This window comes from Camponotus floridanus, unplaced genomic scaffold, assembly GCF_003227725.1.
Source record: "Camponotus floridanus strain SB8 unplaced genomic scaffold, Cflo_v7.5 scaffold170, whole genome shotgun sequence".
Lineage (NCBI taxonomy): Eukaryota > Metazoa > Arthropoda > Insecta > Hymenoptera > Formicidae > Camponotus > Camponotus floridanus.
This window is the reverse complement of record NW_020229293.1, coordinates 198,878-222,476: the sequence shown is the minus strand read 5'-3', so window position 1 is coordinate 222,476 and position 23,599 is coordinate 198,878. Positions and strand designations below refer to the sequence as shown.

Sequence of the window (23,599 nt, the reverse complement as noted above, 5' to 3'; positions counted from 1 at the left end):
AAGTTTCTTATTTCTTCACGTATAATTCGAATCTGTAATAAGAAGTACCATGTTTCCTCAAAAAAATTCAACTTCCGATCCGGATGGCATATTTCCGATCGGAATCAAAAGTTGAAAATATCACCATTTGATAGACTGTACCCGATTTACTTAAAAATTGTTCGCGATGGCGAAAAGTCACTTATTTTCATTTTAAAAGGGGTGTACGGATGGTCTGAAACACTTTGTATATTTATGTTTGATTATATGTAAGAATAATTTTTTCTCGTTTCTTTAGTTGGATATTTTATTATATTTATATATAATTTATTTTATATAATATTATAAAATATTATATTTATAAGCCTGAATTGCTCATTTTATTTTATATAATTTTTAAGCCTATTGAAAATATCACCATTTGATAGACCGTACCCGATTTACTTAAAAATTGTTCGCGATTTTTAATAAAAGCCATTTATTTTCATTTTAAAAAGAGTGTATGAGTAGTCTAAGATACCCTGTACATTTCATTTTTATACCTCTATTTTTGTAATATAACATTTATCTTTTTATGTAAATATTTATGTAAAATTTATTTATTAATTATTATTTCTTAATGTTATACATTTTTTATACAATATATAAAGTTTAAACAAAAAAAATTAATGGGGAAAGATTATAGGGAAAGATTATATAAATGTAGAAAGGTATAATCGCTAGTCGAATAATCAAAGGATTATTGAAAAAATTATATTCGACCAAACTAGCCAGAAATTTCCTTTATTTAATACGACGTTTCGACCATATGGTTGTGGTCCTTATCAAGTATATACTGGAAGGATTTAAAATACATTAAATTAACGGTTTGAATACATAAAAAGCACAAAATAGAATAAAGAGTAAACAAATTTACCGATGAAATATAATAATCAGGAGGCAAACATAGCACTTGTAAAAACCATCACGAGTCACAAATGAAAAACGTTATATAATTAAATTCAAAAAACGAGAGAGACAGATGCGTCCATGTGAGACTTCGTCGAAAAACTAAACGAATCTCGAGAAACACAACTAAGTGACCTTTATCATTTTGTCATAAATATTATTTAGATTATCTGTGTCTGTCTCTAAGTTGATGAGATTATCAGATCTCTTAATAAAAAACATCTCAGCAATCTCTCTTTTCCGAACATACGTTTCGCTATGTAAGATGTCGGGTTTCAACCAATCAAAATCGTGTCCAGAATCCAATCTGTGTTTGGTAATTACGGAGTGATTAGAATCATGTAACTTTATATTATTACAATGTTCCTTCACTCGTGTACGTAGATGTCTTTTTGTTTGACCTATGTATGATATGTTGCAATCTTTGCAATTTAATTTATATACAACGCTTGTCTTGTCGTTATTATGTAATCTGTTTTTACCGCGTCTAATTAAATTATTTAGTTTTTTTGTTATTATGTAAACAACGCTAAAACCGTTATTTCGCAAAAGGCGGTGCAGATCATGGCTCGTATTCTCTACGTATGGTATTGTAATAATTTGAGCCTTATCTACACGAGTAAGATTGTCGTTAGTATTGTCATTACGGTCACAATTATTTAGAAATGTGTGATTGTGAAGAAAAAATATGGAATTGTTAATTGCAAATTACATATTTTTTCTTAGAAACAACTATGTGTTTTCTTTACACCAATTGATTCCTCTCATTATTTTGTACATAAAAGTATGAAGGTAAGATAATCGAAAAATGAATGGTTTACTAGATATTTTATGGTTTATGTAAAATTAAGAAATTATTTCAAGCCTTATAACTCAAAAAGTACTTAATAAAAAGGTACTTAATTATAGTGTTTTGGAAAGCTTTCGAGATAAGCTACAAGAATATGCAATGAAAAATAGGGGGTTCCATTTAAGATTTCAAACTTGCCCCCCCTCACTGCCCAGGGGGAGGGGTGGGGGGACTGATTTTAACGTCATTGTACGTCCCCCTCGAAATGACGAAATTTTGATTCTTTCGTAGTGTGCTTATTTTTCGAGTTATTTGGCTGCCTAAGTTAAAATGGGTCACCCTGTATATGTATATATATATATATACAGGGTCTACCAAAAGTGTGGAAACCCCTAAATATCTCGGAAAATATACGTTTTACAGAAAAGTGTTTCCAACAAAAGTTGTAGGGTTTAAGAAGATCTATATACTGATTCTATCAGTTTGACCTTGGATGGCGTCGTCAAGGTCAGGTCAAGGTCACATTGACTTTTTTAAATGACACCCCCTACATTTGATTGCATATTCTTATAGCTTAATTCAAGAGCTTTCCAAAACACTATAATAATGTTCATTTTTATTAAGTACTTTGCGAGTTATGAGGGTTGAAATAATTTCTTAATTTTACATAAACCATAAAATATCTAGTAAACCATTCATTTTTCGATTATCTTACCTTCATACTTTTATGTACAAAATAATGAAAGGAATCAATTGGTGTAAAGAAAACATACAGTTTTTAAGAAAAAATATGGAATTGTTAATTGCAAATTACATATTTTTTCTTAGAAACAACTATGTGTTTTCTTTACACCAATTGATTCCTCTCATTAATTTGTACATAAAAGTATGAAGGTAAGATAATCGAAAAATGAATGGTTTACTAGATATTTTATGGTTTATGTAAAATTAAGAAATTATTTCAACCCTCATAACTCGCAAAGTACTTAATAAAAATGAACATTATTATAGTGTTTTGGAAAGCTCTTGAATTAAGCTATAAGAATATGCAATCAAATGTAGGGGGTGTCATTTAAAAAAGTCAATGTGACCTTGACCTGACCTTGACGACGCCATCCAAGGTCAAACTGATAGAATCAGTATATAGATCTTCTTAAACCCTACAACTTTTGTTGGAAACACTTTTCTGTAAAACGTATATTTTCCGAGATATTTAGGGGTTTCCACACTTTTGGTAGACCCTGTATATATATATATATATATATATATATATATATATATATATATATATTTCATTAGTCTTCTAATTATATCTTCTTTAAATAAAACCAATAATATAATTGACATAAATATTTAATAGAAATAAATGAGAGAATTATTTAAATATCATTTCACTCTTTGCTCTCGATTGGGAAATATCTCATCAAGGCTTCCTTGTTGACCATCTACTATTTACCGAGAATAAAATTGAAATGAAAGAAATGAGGAACTCGAGAAAGACTGAAGTTTGCATTGACAGGACATCGCGATTAATCTTGGGAGCTTCTCTAAAGGATATGGAATTAGAGAGAAGCTTTTGCATAGAATGTCTACAAAGGACTTTAAATGTGTACAGAAGATATTTAAAAAGAATTGTTTCGTGATGGATTAAAGGTAAAAGATGCTTTCTATTAGAACTCGAGATTGCAAGAACTTTCGAAAAAAGCTCATTATATCTAGAATAAAGTCAAGAGTACGAATGGTTTCATTGAGATCTCTATTTCTACAGAAGGATTTAGAAAGATTAGATTTTACAGTCAGTCTAAAAAAGATTAATTCTGTGAGCTGGAAGGAAAATTGTGAGATTCTAAGAAATTCGAATGGGTTTTTAAAGATACATTTAATAAAATGATATAATATCCGATCTTTGAAGAGTATAATTTCTTTACTTTTGGAGGAAATATTGGTATAAAATTGCTGAGAGACTTGAAGCTAATATTATCTAATCCAATAGAAAAAAAATCAAACAAATCAAAATTTTTAAGATAAATAAGTTGAAAAGATAAAATCACATTTTCCTAGCTTTTTTTCAGAAGGAGCTGAAACAAATGGTGAATTTCTTACGCGTTTTGCACCAAGTTCTTTATTGACAACATATTCTAAATTTTTGGTGATGTATATATACGAATATTTATAATCGAAGAAGTCAGATATTAATTACAAACATTATTTATCTAATTACAAGTCTTACACAAGTTTGTTACATGGCAAAAGTGTACAATATTACACATTTATGTATATCAAAACATAGTCATGATATGGTTTAATGATGTATTAATAATATATTTCATTAATTTATCGAAATGTATTTATGCAATACATTGTTACACGCGAAGAAAGCAATTTTGATGGTTAAAGATTTACGCTCAGGAACATATTTGATATGCATCATGATGTTTCGTATTTATATTGAGAATAAGAAAAACCATAAAATCGTAACGTTACACATTTCTGTCATGTTTTATGAATAATCAAACAGATCAATTCTTTTTTTAATTTCAATAGTGATTTATCTAGTAACGTATTACGATCATATTTCTGTTATATATATCAAATCTCAAAGTTTAAGTATAGCAAGATCACAAAAAGAGAATTACGAAAGTTCAAAATCGAAAAGTATTATATTTTGAAATATAAATTTGTATATATCTCATAATATTTAAATAAAATTGTGTGTATATATCTCATAATATTTAAATATATACACATAAATACATGTTCATTATTTTGTTCATCATATTACAGGTATACATACAATTTTTCGAATTTTTAAAGAGATTTTATCCTCATGTATAGATCACTTCCAATATAATTTATAGACGCACGCACAAACTATAACAACTGTAACTTTTTGCGCGTGATCGTTTTATATCACAGCCGCCTATAGTCCCTTTAGTTCATTTAGTTTCAAAAAGAGACAACGCAAAAGTGTCGAAAGACATTTTGCCTTAAAAATGCTTTTCAATAAATTTATTTGTTCCTGCAAGCGTAATGTGTGATAAAATTGGTTGATTCAATTATAATTGTTTAATTATATGATTATAGAAGTGTTTGAATTATAGCAAAAATAATTTCATTTTAATATTGATAACACAGGCCTGCGAAATTTTATTTAGGTTTGGTTAGTTGCGAAAAAGCAGAGTAGATGAATTTGATTAGAAAACAAATCTGGCCGCAGAATTTCTTCGGCACGTCAGATTTTTGAATAATTTGTGATTAAATAGTTGAAAAATTTAACTATAAATTACTCGAAAATTTGAAGTGCTGCGTACAAATTCGTTATCAGCGTCAAAAAATCTATCATATTCACCTACTCTGCTATTTGTAACTGATCTTCGCAGGCCTGTGTAATTATTATTAAGGCAATGCAGTATAGGTCCCCTATGTATGTCTCTGTACGTGTATGTGTTTATATTTTTAAAATATATAATTAAAGTCAGTCTTTGCGAATGTAATATTGTATATTAAAAAATTCCGGTTATTCATATATTGTACTATGTAAAAGTTTAATTTACATATACCATATGTGAAATAATGTACGCCTAATATAAATGGTCTGAGAGCGCTCGATATAATTTCAAACCTTTATATTTTATATTACAAAGCTCAAAGCAAGAAAGAATTCAACCACAATCATAATAGTTTCATTAAGACAAAATATACAGGGATTAGTATAGAAATTAAGTTTTGATTTTTTTTGACACATCAATCAATCATTTTGTATCTGTATATATGGTTCAATATAATACGCATATTATTTTTTTACGATGTTGCGATAATATGACAATTATTGAAAATAAATCGACATATACAGGGTGCCCCATTTTATTTTTGTCAGTCAAATATCTCGATATTACTTAAAGTTAGAAAAAAATGTTATAAACAAAAGTTGTGAAAGTTGCCCTCAATTTTTTAAATGGAACCCCCTATTTTTTATTACTTATTCTTATAGCTTATCTCGAGAGGCTTTCAAAACACTATAATAAAGTATTTCTTCATTGAATACTTTTCAAGTTATGAGGTTTGAAATAATTTCTTAATTTTACATAAATCATAATATATCTTCTAAAATATTCATTTTTCGATTATTTTATCTTAATACTTTTATGTACAAAATAATAAGAGGAATCAATAGATGTAAAGAAAAAACAATGTTTTCAAGAAAAAATATGTAATTGTTTTCAAGAAAAAATATGTAATTTGCAATTAATACTTACATATTTCTTTTTAATAACAACTATGTTTTTTCTTTAGACTAATTGATTCTTTTCATTATTTTGTACTTAAAAGTATTAAAGTATGATAATCGAAAAATGAATATTTTACAAGATATTTTACAGTTTATGTAAAATTAAGAAATGATTTCAAGTCTCATAACTCAAAAAGTACTCAATGAAAATTAACTTAATTATAGTGTTTTGGAAAGCTTTCGAGATAAGCTATAAAAATATGTAATGACAGAGTAGGTTCCATTTAAAAAATTGAAAGTGACGTTCACGTAATCTTCAAACGATTTTTTGTGGTCAAATCAATGACATCATCTTTTGCCCCCTTCAAGCCATACAACTTTTGTCTGAAACATTTTTTTCTAACTCTAAGTAAAATCGAGATATTTGACTGACAAAAATAAAATGGGACACCCTGTATATAATACAAGGAAATGTTTGCAAATTTTCATCTTTGATCTTTGAATTCTCTGTATATGTATATGTCTTGATAGAATAACACAAAATAAGAGACATAACATTCTTTGTACGTGTCAATTGTAGGATCTTTAAGAAGCTAACTTAATAATTATCGTACAAAATATGTGAGAGATATGTGAGAAAATGTTTTAAACAAAGATTCTATAGTATTTACAATCGTTCTACATTTACGCTTTTCAAAATTATATTTTTTGAACTACCTTTCCTTTTTTTCCTCCTCTCCTTCCCATTAATATCTGATTAATTAGTAAATTAGTAAATTAGTTACTTGATAACAGTTTAGTACTACAAAGTTATATGTTCCTCTTTCCTAAAATATTTTCCATAATATTTTTACAGTGTTCCTAGAATTGTGATCCAAAAGCTTTCGTATAATTTCTCGATGACATCACCGACCGGCACACTTGATCATTCCTAATAACATGAATATACTGAATACTTTGGTTAATTTATGCATCCAATACAATCTGCAATACATTAATAATCGATTTATTTTTTCCTGCGCAACGTTTACCTTGCAAGCGCGAAAATGTAAATAAGAATATGAAATTGGAAGACTTACTTCGATAAACGATTTCGGGCATTATTTAACGTATCTGGATTGTCTTTCAAAATATATTTTCTAATTCCTAACATGTATTGATGTAAGTACGTATCCCAATCTAAACTTTTGATATCTACGTTGAAATCGTCACAATCACCCGACGCTCTTACAAATTTCACTAACTTCGTCATGTTATCAGCACAGAATTTCCATTCGTTCATCGCGAAGAACTCTCCAGTTTTAGCGGCGCGCTCGAAACGTTTGGTGATTTTCATCATTCTGAAAAAAAAAGAAAACAGTAAGAGAAAAGAGAAAAAAATCGTCACTCAAAATTAATTTATTATTATAATTTATTATTATAAATATCATTTAGAATTTATTATTATATTAGAATTTATTATTATAATTTAGAATTTATTATAATTTTTATTATAATAAATTTATTATTAGAATTTATTATAATTTATTATAATTTAGAATTTATTATTATAAATATAATTGGGTAGAACAAGAGAAAGAAAGCACTTACATAGGTTTACAACCTTGGACCCTTAATATAAGATCTACGATAAATGCAGGTAAGAAGTGCAACATAGCTACCATGATAGTGTGAATGAATTTGTTTGTTCTAAACGTAAAGTCTGGATACCACATGACGTATTTCGATGGAGATTCTATAGCGTGCTTCCTCGTAAGATGTCCGAATTCACGCCATCTGCAAAATCACACATTTTTAGTGTCTCTCACTATGTCCTTAAATATCATATAAATATCATACTTTTATTTATTGCTTCATTACGTTATATTATACTATATTATACTATACCTATATTATACTATATACCAGTTTTTCATATACGCACGTGATTGGATGCAATGAGCTGCTGGTACAATTATAAATCTTTATCGTATCGGAACGTTGCGTAGCGTTATACCAAGACGCGCATATTAATGTATCGACAACAAAATCGACAGGTACAACGTCTACTACTAAATTTGCGTTGCATATGATGCTCCTAATGGTACCTCTACCTATCTCTGTCATTATACCTAATCAAATAATAGAATATAGTATATGTGTACACAGAAAAAAAGGACATTCTTGTTTTGAAAATATAATTTAGTTTTAATATGGAAATCTTGAAATGAGATTATATTGCGTTAATTAAAGAAAAATATAATTGCTTGAATAATTGCTTACTTGAATGAAGCCATTTTATATAGTTCAATCAAGAAAAATATATTCTTATGCAAAAATAAACAAATTAACATTAAAGGACCGCGCCGTGCGACAATACGAGCAAATTAATAAGATAGAAATAAAAATAAATAAAACAATTAATTATAAGTTCGTTTAATTAAAAGATGTTTAAATATCATACAGAAGAAGACTAAGTTAAGTCGAAACGTTTGCGATCTTTTAATTAAACGAACTTATAATTAATTGTTTTATTTATTTTTATTTCTATCTTATTAATTTGCTCGTATTGTCGCGCGCGGCCATTTAATGTTAATCTGTTTATTTTTGTATTGCAATACACGAGCCTTTTAATTGTTATTATATCTATTATTTTTATATTCTTATGATTTAAGATTTAATTTTCTTGAATGGAAAAGAAACAATGCTGGATAATAACATTTTTAAATCGAAGATTATAATTTTCTTAAAGTGAAATTAAATAATTATATATTCTTGAGGTGACAATTACAATATTAAAATAAAACTATAATATTGTTAAAATTTAAAATTATTAAATTCTTCTAAGAAGATTATAGATTGTTGCGTATATACGAAACAATAAACACGTTAGTTTAAGTATATAAGTTTTGATTTGACACTTGTTTTTTTCTGTATACACGTCTATATAATTAATAGAAGAAAATTAATTTATTAGAAATGTTCGGTTCATTTTATACAATTTAAACTTTTAATATTTTTATTCTTCATTATATAATATATAATTATATATAATTCGTTTTTAATAAAATTCTTCAAGCTAACGTCACGAACATGTTATAAGAGCGATTAATTATATATATCGTGCTTATTCTTTTTCATATCTTTAATAACTTTTTATATAAAGCAATAGGGTTAAAAATTATATAAAATAAAATGAGCAATTCAGGCTTATAAATATAATATTTTATAATATTATATAAAATAAATTATATATAAATATAGTAAAATATCCAACTAAAGAAACGAGAAAAAATTATTCTTACATATAATCAAACATAAATATACAGAGTGTTTCAGACCATTCGTACACTCCTTTTAAAATGAAAATAAGTGACTTTCCGCCATTGCGAACAATTTTTAAGTAAATCGGGTCTATCAAAGTCTATCAAATGGTGATATTTTCAACTTTTGATTCCGATCGGAAATATACCATCCGGATCGGAAGTTGAATTTTTTTGAGGAAACATAGTACTTCTTATTACAAATTCGAATTATACGTGAAGAAATAAGAAACTTTTGTATCAAACGTTTTTCTGAAAGTGCCTCTGTCAATCCTAAAATTGATCTTTATTATTTCATCACAGTTATTTTCAAGGTCAATTTTAAAACTGACAGAGGCACTTTCAGAAAAAAACGTTTAATACAAAAGTTTCTTATTTTTTCATGTACAATTCGAATCTGTAACAGAAAGTACCGTATTCCCCTAAAAAAATTCAACTTTCAATCCGGATGGCGTATTTCCGATTGGAATCAAAAGTTCAAAATATCATCATTTGATATAGCGTATCCGATTTACTTAAAAATTGTTCGCGATTTTTGAGAAAAGCCATTTATTTTCATTTTAAAAGGGATGATCTAGGACACCCTGTATATTAAAATTAATCTTCTCTAATTTATTCTCAATTATTTTTCTGATTCTTTTTTATATATAAATAGAATTTATTATACAAGAGAAAAAACATACATGGATATATTTTATATGATTTATTATTTATATTTGATTTTACGTATATGTGTGAACTTTTTTCCCGAGTAGGTTTCCTGTCAAAATTTCAATCAATTTTCAATCACTTTTTCAATATAGATTGTACCTGTAATACCGCAAACATTATCTACCCATCCTGGAAATGGTTCTTGATATGCTGCGCAAACTATACTCGGTCGTACGATCGCGATTGGTAAATCGCTTCCCTTGGACAGCACAATCTGCTCTGCTAAACCTTTGGTCAACGTATAAGTATTTGGATGATTACCGATTAATCTTTTCTCTATTATTCCTATCGTTTCGTCATCCAAATTTTCGCACATATCGATTACTGTGTACGGCTTTATCTCCGTGCTGTAATATTGGCAATGTGTATCATTATAAGGATATTTTTCTATAGTATATGCTTTATTAAATATATATTTATTATCGCGCCTCGAAAAACGAATTTAATTTTGCAGAGTCTGGTTCGTATCATGTATAAAAAAATAAAATAGAAAAATATACAATATAAATGTATAAAAATGAATAACCTAATAAATACTGTTTGTGTTATAATAATTTAATAATTTAATAAATAATTTAATAATAGTTAATAAATAGTTTTATTAAAATTCTTATTTGTAAAATTTAATAATGTAATAATATAAAAATATAATGTAATAATATAAAAATAAAAATAATAATAATAATAACATAATGTAATAATAAAATAATAATATAATGTAATAATATAAAAATAAAAATTTAATAATGTAATAATATAAATTTAGAATAATTTAATAATTTAATAACTTAATAAATTTAATAATTTAATAAATAATTTAATAATAGTTAATAAATAGTTTTATTAAAATTCTTATTTGTGAAATATTTGTACTTTTTTTTAACTATAATTGAAAGCTTACGTATATATCGATTCCTCAATTTCTCGTCGATCGGCGTTACTGTAGGCCGTGCTAACGTGAATGACGCTAATAAGGTTCGTCATGTGCCTACACAAGTCTAGCATACGTTCAGTGCCTCTTGTGTTTAGATTAACGGCTACTTTCAACGGCTCATTAAAACGCACGGTGGCTGCACTATGAAAAACAATGTTAACTCGCTGTATTAACATATCCTTGTCTTCGGGCTGAAGTCCCAGTTCCGGCATGCCCACGTCGCCCTTAACGGGGAAGATCTTATTTAAGGCGCCAGGAAATTCCGATCGTATTCTATCGAAAACCTGCGACAGAGGAGAGAACCGTTGTTTCATAAAAAATGCGCATCTTTCAACTTATAAATCTGCAGTTTGTAACAATAAAAAATAATAAAAAATAAAAATTATAAAATAAAAAATATTTGCTGATAGACTGTCTGAGGGTTTAATTTTTTTAGAATTTTAAAATTTTCTATGCGTGTTTTTTCCCCTATGATATACATTTAAATGGTAGTCTAATTCTATCAACTTTCACTTTCGGTATATTTCTTACTTTATATGTATTGTTATTTTATATGTACTGAAAAATATTTGTGGCGCGATTTTTTTATCGATTTTTCTCGATACGTATCAACAGACATAGCTTCATTAGATAATAATGAGGGGAAATAGTCGTGAGAATGGTAATAATCGCGATCTTTCGTTTTGATGACCGTATTTGACACTTCCTTCAAGTATAAGCATGCTACAGATAAAATATTTAAACCATCCCCTTTATAGACGATGTTATACAGTCAAAATCAATATTAGCATTAATTTTTAATATGCGCATACTATTACGTCTGTAAGGAATATCAACCTGCGAATACAGCAAAATTAATTTATGAAAAAATTAAAGAAAGGAGGTAAAATGAAACTTTGTATGTAAGATTTCTGTAAATTCGATAACGTAGGATTATTCGAAAGAGAGAATATATCTCTGTTTTTCAAAAGAGCTTAATTTTGACATCTTTCAAAAATAATAGACTGTCTGAGACTTTAATTTTTTTAGAATTTAAAAATTTTCAATCTATGTGTTTTTTTTTTCATAATGTACATTTAAACGACAGTCTAATTCTGTCAACTTTCTTAATTCGATGTATCCTTTGTTACTATTTTTATTAGTTTTTTATTCAGCTTAATGAAACTGGAGCACTTCGATATTTTCTTTTCGAATGATCTTGCGATATGATAAGCGATATAATAAGCGATATAATATATCTATACAAACAGGATTTTCCAGTAGTTTCCTGAAGCGTTCTTCGATAGACTGACTTCTTTTTGGACGGATTAAAACGAAAATTGTAGCCACACGAGGACACGAGCGCAGCAGCTTCTCCAGGAGGGCTTTCCCTAAGAAACCAGTGGCACCCGTTACAAAGATCACCGTTTCAGCGAAGAATGTGTCGATTGAACTTCCTCTCGAGTGAGTCTCATCGTGTGCGTGTCCCGAATTGGTTTGTGCATTCGTTGTTCCCATTTTGATATGTGTTTCAAATTTTACGCAGTACCTGTGAAAAAAATATATTAACATTAGAAAATAAATCGATCAAGTCATATATGTATAAAGATGTAAAAAAGTTGTTTTCTTAATAGGAAGAAACGTTGAAAAAAAATAAATTTAGTTTTTTCCATTATTCTTTTTAAATGTAACATTATTTTTCTTTCTATTTTTTTATTAATATAAAGAAAAACTTTAACATGCTTATGTTTTTATCTTTTTTCCGAAAGTAATTTTAATTGGATTAATGAGACTTTTGTGGCAAATTATAATTAAAAAAAACAAAGAAGAAGTATTGGAGCCTAGGATGGAATAAATGTAATAATTAAAATTTTATAAACGTGTTAAAAAATACATAATGGAACAAATGTTTCGATTCTTTGTGTATCCTTTACAAAAGAATGTCAAATTAAATTAAAAAAAGAAAAAAAACTTAAATAAATCATTGATCGATATAAATAAAATAAAGGTTATATAATTGATAGCACATAAACATAATTAGAATAAAAATAGATTTTAAATAGATATTAAATAGATTTTAAAAATAGATTTTAAATAGATATTAAATAAAATTTATTTTTATAAATTAACTGCTTATTGAAATGCATATAAAATGCATGGATAATATACTTCATATAGAAAGCATTACAATGTTGACAATAGATTACGTTGACTTATAGACAACGTTACAATAATTTATTCTTAATAGAGACATAATTAAATCTCCTTGAGGTATAATTATTCTATTTAACTAGATTTGTATACAATTTAGTTGAGTTTTAAATAAATCTTATTTCGGAATCCTTCTCAGGAGTTTCGAGTCACTTTTCGTCGCCTCTTCCTTCGTTCCATTAGACTTTAAGTGTTATAGTCGCGCTGACTAGTAACTAGTCCAGATTCGCACTCTTTATTAATTGATTTTTAATTAACGACTCGCGGTTTTTAATACCTCGTTTTTAGGAGAATTTTGATCACAGAAGATTTTCGTGGCGGTCAAGTACGAGAAAACTACCAGGTTATACACGCTGCGTTCAGCGGCGGCACAATTTGTATCCACACTATTTTCGCGCATTAATTCTCATTCGTGTACGCTCGACGTTTGACTATTTTTGATTAATTTCGGTTACTTTCGGTTATCCTTGATAAAGAAAACCGGTTAGAGCTTCTATCTCCTCCTCTTTTGAGAAGGTTTATTCCCAGTAAGAAACATTTGATCAACATTCTAAAATGTTGATTTTATATAAATTTTCTAAACATTATGATATAATGTTTTATAAATATTTTTAAAATATTCTAATAAACATATTAATAACATTTAGAAAATATTTTAATTTATGTTTTATAAATATTTAAAAATGTTATTTAATAACATCCCTCTTAAAATATTAATAAAATATTTTAGAAACATTAGTCAAAATGTTTTTTATATGTTATTAATATGTTTATTATAAATAAAAATATAATATCCAGTTACAAGTTCGTTCGCGTTGTTATTAAACGTCGTATTATTTATTTCAGAGCTCGGCAAGAACTGCACATTTCAGCCGATTTTCGGCTGGATTCGCCTAGCGCGTCCCCCCTTACCTCGCCGTCTCGCGCAAAGCCTACGGCCGCTCGGCGCTCAGGAGCAGGCATATGGCAATAGCTTTGCACGTTACCTATGAGGTACTATTGTTGACGCGTTTTTTTAAGTGATATCCTCAATAGGCCTAATTCACTGATGACTAAAACGACCCTTTAACTAATTGCACGGAATTATAAATAATAATTGATATGATGAATATTTATGACTTTCGGGATTTTTTATAAGCGAGATCAGGAACATCTATTTGCATACGGCATGTAGCAAGTCGCATAAGACGTGATAAACTTTATCGTCTTATGCAATTAGTTAAAGGGTCGTTTTAGTCATCAGTGGATTAGGCCTACTGGGGATACCACTTAAAAAAAAAACGCGTCAACAATACTACCTCATGGGTGATGTGAAAGCTATTGCCATACGCTCCTGACTGCCGACTCGTTGGCTTTGCGCGAGACGACGAGGAAAGGGGGGACGCGCTAGGCGGAGCCAGTTGAAAATCTGCCGAAATGTGCAATTGTTGCCGAGCTCTGATTTATTTCATACATATTTCATACATATTTTTAGACTATTTTTTTTTGTAATATATCTTAATTTCTTTCTCATGATAGGCATGACGACACTATATTAATATGTTACTGAAAAACAACATTTGGCATATGCGTATACACTCTATTGCGTATGCGTGATTTATTCTTTTGTTCTTTGACTTCGGAACACTCGTGCCGGTTGCCAGCGTGTGACATGCTCTTGCACGATCTCGCATAATAAGTAAGTTACAATGTTTTTGCGAGTTATAATGCTGCACAAAAGAAGAGGAAAGTGTTTCTTCCAGTATGTTATAATATCTTGTAAGTTATTTTTAGAGATATGTCTAAATATTTGTTCTCAGATTTTTCAGTGAAAGTTCTAAAAGTAGTTCTTAAATTAATGTTAGAATTAATATTATTGTTATATTAATATTAAGTTATGTAGATGTTGATACTGTTATTTTATTATTGATTTAATTTTATGAGAAACACAAATATCACAAATCGAACAAAAAAATAAGTTTGCATCTTGTGGTACTTCACGTAACCAACATTTAAATTGCTGAATTTCTAACAATTTTTGTTGAAATTTTGATTTACGCAATTTTCTTATTGGCAAATCAATATTATTATTATTATCAGTTAACGTATTTACCTTAATATTATTTTTAGATCCGCATGTTTTTATAGTGTTGAATTGAAATGAATAATTATTATTGCATATACTACAATAATAAAGACTATCGTCGGATGTACTTTGCGTATCCAAAATTTATATCCATCAGTAAGCCAAGCTTCTAAAAAATTTCGCTTACGTTTTTTAGTTAATTGATCACACATTTTGATTATCTATTATTAACTTAATTTACTTTCTCGTCGGCACAATATCATCAATATTTTGTCGATTGCTTTGAACTATCTTTTGACTGGGCTACGAATGTATTTGCAAGACGAGCACAGTCAACAATCAACAATTAGTCGATAACAGTCGACATGAGTCGAGAAAAAAACAATGTCAAACACATATAATATTTTGAATATATATTTGAATATATAGGGTGTCCCAGACCACCTGTACATCCCTTTTAAAATGAAAATAAATGGCTTTTATTAAAAATCGCGAACAGTAAATTGGGTACGCTTTATTAAATGGTGATATTTTCAACTTCTGATTCCGACCGGAAATACGCCATTCGGATCGAAAGTTGAATTTTTTCAGAGGAACACTTTTTATTACAGATTTGAATTGTACATAAAAAATAAGAAACTTTTGTATCAAACGTTTTTTCTCAAAGTGGCTCTGACAATCTTATAGTTTCAGTCTTACAGTTACTTTCAAGGTCCATTTTAGTAACTGTGTTAAAATAATAAAGATCAATTTTAAGGTTGACAGAGGCACTTTCAGAAAAAAACGTTTGATACAAAAGTTTCTTATTTTTTCACGTACAATTCGAATCTGTAATAAAAAGTTTACCATGTTCTCCTAAAAAAATTCAATTTTTGATCCGGATGACGTGTTTCCGATCGAAATAAAAAATTGAAAATATCACCATTTGATAGACCGTACCCGATTTACTTAAAAAATATTCGCGATTTTTAATAAAAGCCATTTATTTTCATTTTGAAAAGGGTGTATGGGTAGTCTAAGATACCCTGTATATTTCATTTTTATACCTTTTTTTGTAATATAACATTTATCTTTTTATGTAAAAATGTATGTAAAATTTATTTATTAATTATTATTGTTATACATCTTAATGTTATACATTTTTTATACACTATATAAAGTTTAAAAAAAAAGAATTAATGGGAAAAGATTATAGGAAAGATTATGTGATAATAAACGTCACACATGTTACATCGCCAACTCGACAGCTCGAGATTTCGAGGATCACATAGCTATTGCATTTAGAGAGATGGGTAAGATACAATAAACCTCTCAGGAAAGAAAGGAACAAAAGCTAATCTATCTGTCTTCCTCTGTAAACCGAAGATAATCAAAAGTGACCGAATGTCAAGCGTACACGGATAAGAGCTCATGCTTTAATGTGCGAAAGTGATGGCGATACGAATCGAGCCGCTGGGCGCAGCGTGTGAAAGTCCAAGTGCGAGCGAAGGAGATTCAAAGTCGAATCCTTTTTTTGCATTTCCGGCGAACTCGTGTGTAGTTCGTTGAGGTAGCGGTTTTACGCAATTCGCAAACATTCCATCGCATTTTAATTATATAGAATTGATTAACAGTAAAATAAAATAAAGTTATAGTTCTTCGCTATAACATATTTATAGCTTGTCAATAGATAAGCTGTAGATTTTTCAGAATCTTTAATCAACGAGACATTCAGTAAATCTAAACAGGACTAGTGAAGTAAGGAAGAGAGAGGAACCAGGTGGAGAATAATTCTTTTTTCTGTGTCAAAAATATAAATGGATAATTATTCTTAAAAAAAAAATAGTTATCGATTGATATCAACCTCAAATACGAAATAAAAATTGAAAGGCTACGAGACCGTGGCGCAAGGTGTTAGAGCGTAAAAAATAAAAGTAATAATAAAAGACTCTAAGTAAGAGGCATGATATATTAATAATCAATTAGATATAAAATACATACGTACGTTTCGATCTATTCAAGATCCTTTTCAATGCTCAAGAAGTCGTTAGAATAGAAACAAAATTAAATTTAAATAATAAACAGCGCGAACAAGGATAGGCGCGATAGGAAGCAACATAAACATTATGTACAATATAATAACGATCGCAACTTTCCATTATTTTTATGCTTCACATGTGTTTCTTTGTTTTCTTTTCTTTTATATTTTTTATATAGACATTTGCCTCGCTCATCATTTAAGAAATTCAAATGATATCTGCTGTCTCCTTTGTGGATTTTCTACCTGGACAGTCTCGTGGATTTTTTATAGAGTCTTTTGACAAAGTTTAATTGTATCCTTTCGACTTCATGGCTTTTTTGGAGATGGAAAAATGTTGGGACTTTTTTCATCGGGCGATCGTCGCACAGTACAATGTCGTGATACTATTCCCCATGTATGCGATTACTGCGTCTTTTTTTTGATGGAGAGGTGAGCGTTGGCGTTTCTTTCAGAAAATTCACCTTACGATCAGACATTAACAGTTTTTTAGTTTGTTAACTGTCTATGCGCTTTCGTCACATCTATTGTTAGCGTTTTCAAAACTCTCGCGACCGTTATTATTGTACATAATGTTTATGTTGCTTCCTATCGCGCCTGTCCTTGTTTGATCGCGCTCTGTTTATTATTTAAATATAATTTTGTTTATATTCTAACGACTTCTTGAGCATTAAAAAAGATCTTGAATAGATCGAAATGTACGTATTTTATATCTAACTGATTATTAATATCTAACTGATTATTAATATATCATGCCTCTTACTTACATGGTAAAAAACATTTTGTATTTCTGTTAAAATTTTCTCGTGTAAAAATTTTTGTGTTAAATTTTTAACATACTCTTATGTTAATGTAACATATTATCGTTGCGTTATTTTGACATTTCTGCGTTGAGTTAATATTCACCTTTCTAAGAGTTAAAACAACAACAATTAATAATGCATGAATTTTTGATGAAATATGTTATATGTTAAAATGAATAAATAAGTTGTGTTTTTTTTTCTCTCTATAACAGTTTCCATATGTTAAATCGACATATCTCTTCTGTTATTTATCATAGAAATGTAAAAATAACATTTTCTTTTAATTAAATTTAACATGATAAATATATTAATTTAACATAAACTTTATTTCCAGATAAAGTTTAAGTGTTACACTTTTGTGTTAATTTTTAAACATATTACTTGTGTTATTTATTTACATACTTGCCTTCTGTTAAATTAACATTAAAATTAGAGTGGATAAATTGGGACATGTGAAATATATTAAATTTAACACAAAATTTTTTACTGTGTAGAGTTTTTTATTATTACTTTTATTTTTCACGCTCTGACACCTTGTGCCACGGTCTCGTAGCCTTTCAATTTTTATTTCGTATTTTTATCATTTGGACCGTTTATTTATTGTTCGTTTTTGTATCAATCTGAAATTTTTATTTGAATGGAATTTTATAGAATTTTATCGTGGATGTAATAACTTAAAAATGCATCATGCATAATAATATTTTCTTAACAAATTTTAATTATTGCGCATTATTAATTGCGTCCAGACTCCAATGATCCTTTTTTTTCTTTTTATGAGCAATCATTTAAATTGCACAGGTTAGAGGATAACAAAAAAATTTTTATTATATATCTAACTAAAAATTATATTATGTTTGGTATCAGTTTAATCATAAGAATTTCATTAATTTATTAAATTGTTTTCAAAAAGATAGAATAAAAGTAAAATCATTAATTTTTAGTTTATAAAATGTTTTACATTCGTGAACTGCGAATAAATGAAAGGAATCGATTGTAAAAGACTTTGATATTCTTTAGTGATAAAGATATTAAAGTCATAAATATAAATAAATAAAAAAGTTGGAAAGAACAGACACATAAGAATAAAAAAGAGACTTTAAGCGGATGCAAATGTTTGAAAAAATAAAATTAAACGAATAATTATTTCGATGATTCTATTGAGATTTGTTTGTAAAAATCGAGAATGACAAAGTTTAGTTACTTATTTACTAAATCAAAAACGATATCCTTTTTATGATATAATAAGTGTTGTGACGGAAAGTTTAAACCTACCTAAAAGAGTTGATTTAGTGTACCAATCAAACTCAATAAATTCCTCATTAATTATGGTGGAAACGTCCAGAAAATTGATATGGCTGTTTTTATCAATTTCAATAATAAATTGAAGTCTCTGAAAGAAGATGAAAATATTTAAAATGATTAGATGAAAGGAAAGAGAAGCAGCAAGGATAAAAAGGAATAGGTAACTTTGAAAGGCTCTTCAAGGTCTCAAAGAAAATCTACTAAGATGCGAGAAAAGAGAGAGCTCATCGATGTGCTAAATGTCTATATATTTTGTCAATGAATTAAAAAAAATAGAATCGAGCATTCAACTTATGCCAATAAACAATATGAGGAATGAATCAACATTCTTATTAATAAAATGCATCGTTTATCAACCTTTGATGGCAAAATTCGACACACTTGCGAAGTTGTCTCTTTTTTATTCTTGTATGTTTGCTCCTTTCAGTTCTCCTCATTCACCTATCCTCTTTTTTTCACAGTCCCCTATGTGAATTTTACAGAAAAATTCAGTACGCTAGCTAAAATTTCAGAAGAGTTGTTCAGAAGAGATTGTTCAGTTGTATCATTGAATAAACTGAGGAAATTTATTAAAAATTACGAGAAAAGATCCTCTTCCTCGAGTTAATCATTCAAAAGTTGTTTACAGAATTAATTATTAAATATGCACCTTTTTTAATTAAATTTTATTAATTATTAATTATTAAATATGCACCTTTTCCTGTTTTATAAATGATAATAATTTGCCTATCGGTTGCTATTTACCTATTGGTTTGCTTTGCACGTCTTTGAAAGATGTTCATAGAGTAATCACATCAAGATCCCTCTAGTAAATGATAATATCCTCACTATGCTGATGAAAAATAGAGGCGGATGAATCTTGAACTGGCCGTGATTGGGCTCCAAGAATAAACTAATTTTTTAAAAATAAAAGTACCAATTTTTTTCTAGCAATTAATCCTCATTATGTAATAAAAACATTTGAAGAGAAGTAAAAGACTTTATGCAAAGCTTTGCTCAGGTGATATATACATGATTTATGCAATGATTATAGTTGCACCTTGACCTGGAATATCGTAAAAGCTTCTAGCGTATATCTTAAATCAATATAACCGTGGTGACGGTCATCAACCGACGTCGGAAAAAGCTCTTATTAATATTTCAATAAGAATCAGAATATATGGTTTTGTGATATAGTTAAACGAAAGGTTATGTATGTCGCTCGTGAACCTACTTTACTCAATATGATATTTCTTTATATGTTATCTAACAATGTTGAAAATATTAAGATTGATATTAATTTAAAATTTACACTAATTATCTGTTAGAAATTATTTTATTTTATTATTCGAAATAAAAGCTTGTTTGAGAAGTAGCTTATTGTACGAAAGAGTTTTAAAAACATTCTTTAAAGATATATTTTAACTGTGCTTCAATCTTATTTTTTATAATGAAAAAAGAAATTTCATGATTCCATTTTAAGATTTGTCTTGAAAAAAGCAGTTTTCTTTACATAAAAAGATACAAATGTATATTTATATATAATATTTATATAAATTAATTATATAAATTATAATTTATATTTAGATACATATATATATTTATTTTATTTCATAAATTATATATATATATATATATGGCAAAAAAAACATTATCCGTCGAAGAAATAATTCGAATACAAGAAATATATCGACAAATGTATGTTTCAATCCAATACGGATTTTTTTCAATGTCTTAAACAGTTCACACAAAAGTAATTAAAACGCAAACGTTACAAGGGTGCGCGCAGTAAAATAACCGAAAGATCAAATAAACATGTCGAAAACGGTCGAAAGATTTAATAAAACGTAAAGACACTACAAGAGAGTAAGAGCAGTCGAAAAACAAACAATGCCTGAACAAAAATAATAAAACAAAAAATATAGATACAAGGCAATGATACGTTTGAGCACATATTTTAAAACGCATTTTAAAATGTTTTATCTACATCTAGATTCATATTTAATTTCTAATTCCTAATTTTTATCGCTAGTCGTGCAACATATGACTGATAAAAAATTGCAAAAATAACGCGTATTTAAAAAGATACATCAATTAGAAATTAATGACAGTTGACATAAATGATATGATATTGACATTATTATGTATATTTATGACTAATAAAAAATTGCAAAAATAACGCGTATATATGATATTGACATTATTATGTATATTTATGGTAAATAAATTGATAAAGAATACGGCTCTATGTATTTAACAACATGATAATTATGAAACGAGCGATAAGAGTCTAAAAACGCGGATGGTATTGCGTAAATTTTTTTTTTTTTTTCAAACATTAATTGTTCGCGAAAAAATTTTTTTAAGACGTGCGCAAGACATTTATACATATATTTTAATTAATGTATTTAAAAAGAAACAAAATAATAATTTACGCAATACCATCCGCGTTTTTAGGCTCTTATCGCTCGTTTCATAATTATCATGTTGTTAAATATATAGAGCCGTATTCTTTATCAATTTATTTAGAACTACACGCCGAGCTAAAAAGATCGTGTTCTCATTATTTCCATTAATAAAAACGGACAGGAGAAGTGTCGGTGTGGGGCTGAATAGCTCAGTGGTAAGAGCAGTTGCCCGGGAAGCGAAAGACTCGGATTCGATTCTCGATTCAGCGACTTCGCCCCGATATTTTTCCTGTCTACATCTCTTCAGGTGGGTAAAGAGGGTATTATAGAAGTATCAAACCAAGAGAATCTATAACTTGGTATATACACCAAGTAAAATATGTGTATAAATGTCTTGTGCACATCTTAAAAAAATTTTTTCGCGAACAATTAATGTTTGAAAAAAAAAAAAAAAAAATTTACGCAATACCGTCCGCGTTTTTAGGCTTTTATCGCTCGTTTCATAATTATTATGTTGATATATTTATGATATTATACAGGGTGTTAAAAAAAACCTGAGGTACTTTGCATGCGCGTAGCTCTCAAACGTTTTTAGCTAGCAGTTTCTCCTCTTACTGCTTTATTGCCAACGCCCTTGCATCTCTAAAACGTGTGTTTATTAGTGTTTACGCTGAATATTTTTATTTTTATGATGACTGACCTCACAAATGACCAAAAGGTGTGCCTTATCAAATCCTTTTATGAAAATGGCTCTAGTTATGCTGCGGCTATTCGCGCTCTAAGACACCAATATAAACCTGAAAAACTCCCGTGCGACAACACTTTAACAAGATTAGAATTCGAATTTTTCTGATTGTGCTTTTGTAATGATTTTTTAAAAATCGCTGTTAAGTTTAATTTTCTTTGCAATTTCGCACCATCCAAGCTTGATTGTGTTGTTTTCAGCTTAATAAAAAAGTTTCAACAACATGCATCGTTTTTTTTTTAATGGGGCTTTCTAAAGGACCGAATATATTCTAAGAGACCAACAAACGAACAAGAGCTCCAAACCGCCATAAAAAACGAAATTAAAACCATTGATAGCGAGATGTTTGGCAGGGTATTTACAGCCTTCCAAAGACGACTCGAGTTCTGCTTAAACTCAAATGGAAGTCACATCGAACATATAATTTATTAAAAGTCAATGTCTTAGGATTATTTTGATGTCCTGTACGCTTACTTTTTCATATTATTAAATTTTTTACATACAGGTTTAAAAACTCATGTTATTTTTTAATACCCTGTATATATTAATATATGTATTGCATTAAATAATGTTAATTAAGCATCGACTTTCGCTAAACGTTCATTATAAATATTTATTATTAATAAATATTTAAAGTATTAAATAACTTTGCATTCATTGACTTCTGAAACATTTGTTTATGTGTGCAATCAGTCGTTCTATCAAGGCCAAACATTTAGATATTTATCGCTATGATAGCCATTTACTCTTTTCCCTTCTCCTCTTCCTTCCCTCTCTCTCTCTCTCTCTCTCTCTCTCTCTCTCTCTCTCTCTCTCTCTCTACTTGATGCAAAAAGATAAGTCATTTCCAAACTCTGGCCTCGAGATATAATTAGGTAATAGCTCGCGATAGATTCTTATCACCGGAGACAATTATCAAAGATAGTGCACTGACCTAACTCACATTGGTTGTGTTCAGCAGGAAAAGCTGCTTTGCAACTGTTGTAAAATTCATGAATCTGATTGGCGTATGCTCATAGATCCAGTCAAAATTAAGAGCATAGGACAATTACATTCACGAATTTTACAACAGTTACAAAGCGATATTAATATAAATGTTATATTAATATAAATATAAATATTAATCCAATTATGAAAAATCATAATGCATCTTTATAAGAAAATGTATGAAAAATAGAACTAATAGATAAATTAATAA

At 28.4% G+C, this 23,599-nt stretch overlaps 1 protein-coding gene across 4 annotated transcripts in view; it reads right to left on the bottom strand.

Annotated features, from left to right (window-relative positions):
- Positions 1–6,181: 6,181 nt before the first annotated feature.
- Positions 6,182–23,599, bottom strand: part of LOC105256908 (putative fatty acyl-CoA reductase CG5065) — a 33,515-nt gene continuing 16,097 nt past the window's right edge. For 2 of the 4 annotated variants that reach the window (XM_025407374.1, XM_025407376.1), the window contains 8 exons: positions 19,240–19,357; positions 12,141–12,420; positions 10,860–11,176; positions 10,058–10,305; positions 7,870–8,056; positions 7,536–7,721; positions 7,025–7,285; positions 6,182–6,929 (listed from right to left, as the gene is read on the bottom strand). In XM_025407374.1, the coding sequence (XP_025263159.1) occupies positions 6,851–6,929; positions 7,025–7,285; positions 7,536–7,721; positions 7,870–8,056; positions 10,058–10,305; positions 10,860–11,176; positions 12,141–12,389 (1,527 nt within the window). In that variant the 5' untranslated portion in view covers positions 12,390–12,420; positions 19,240–19,357 and the 3' untranslated portion in view covers positions 6,182–6,850. The remainder of the gene's footprint in view (positions 6,930–7,024; positions 7,286–7,535; positions 7,722–7,869; positions 8,057–10,057; positions 10,306–10,859; positions 11,177–12,140; positions 12,421–19,239; positions 19,358–23,599) is intronic. The other 2 variants (XM_025407373.1, XM_025407375.1) reach the window with 1 other exon arrangement.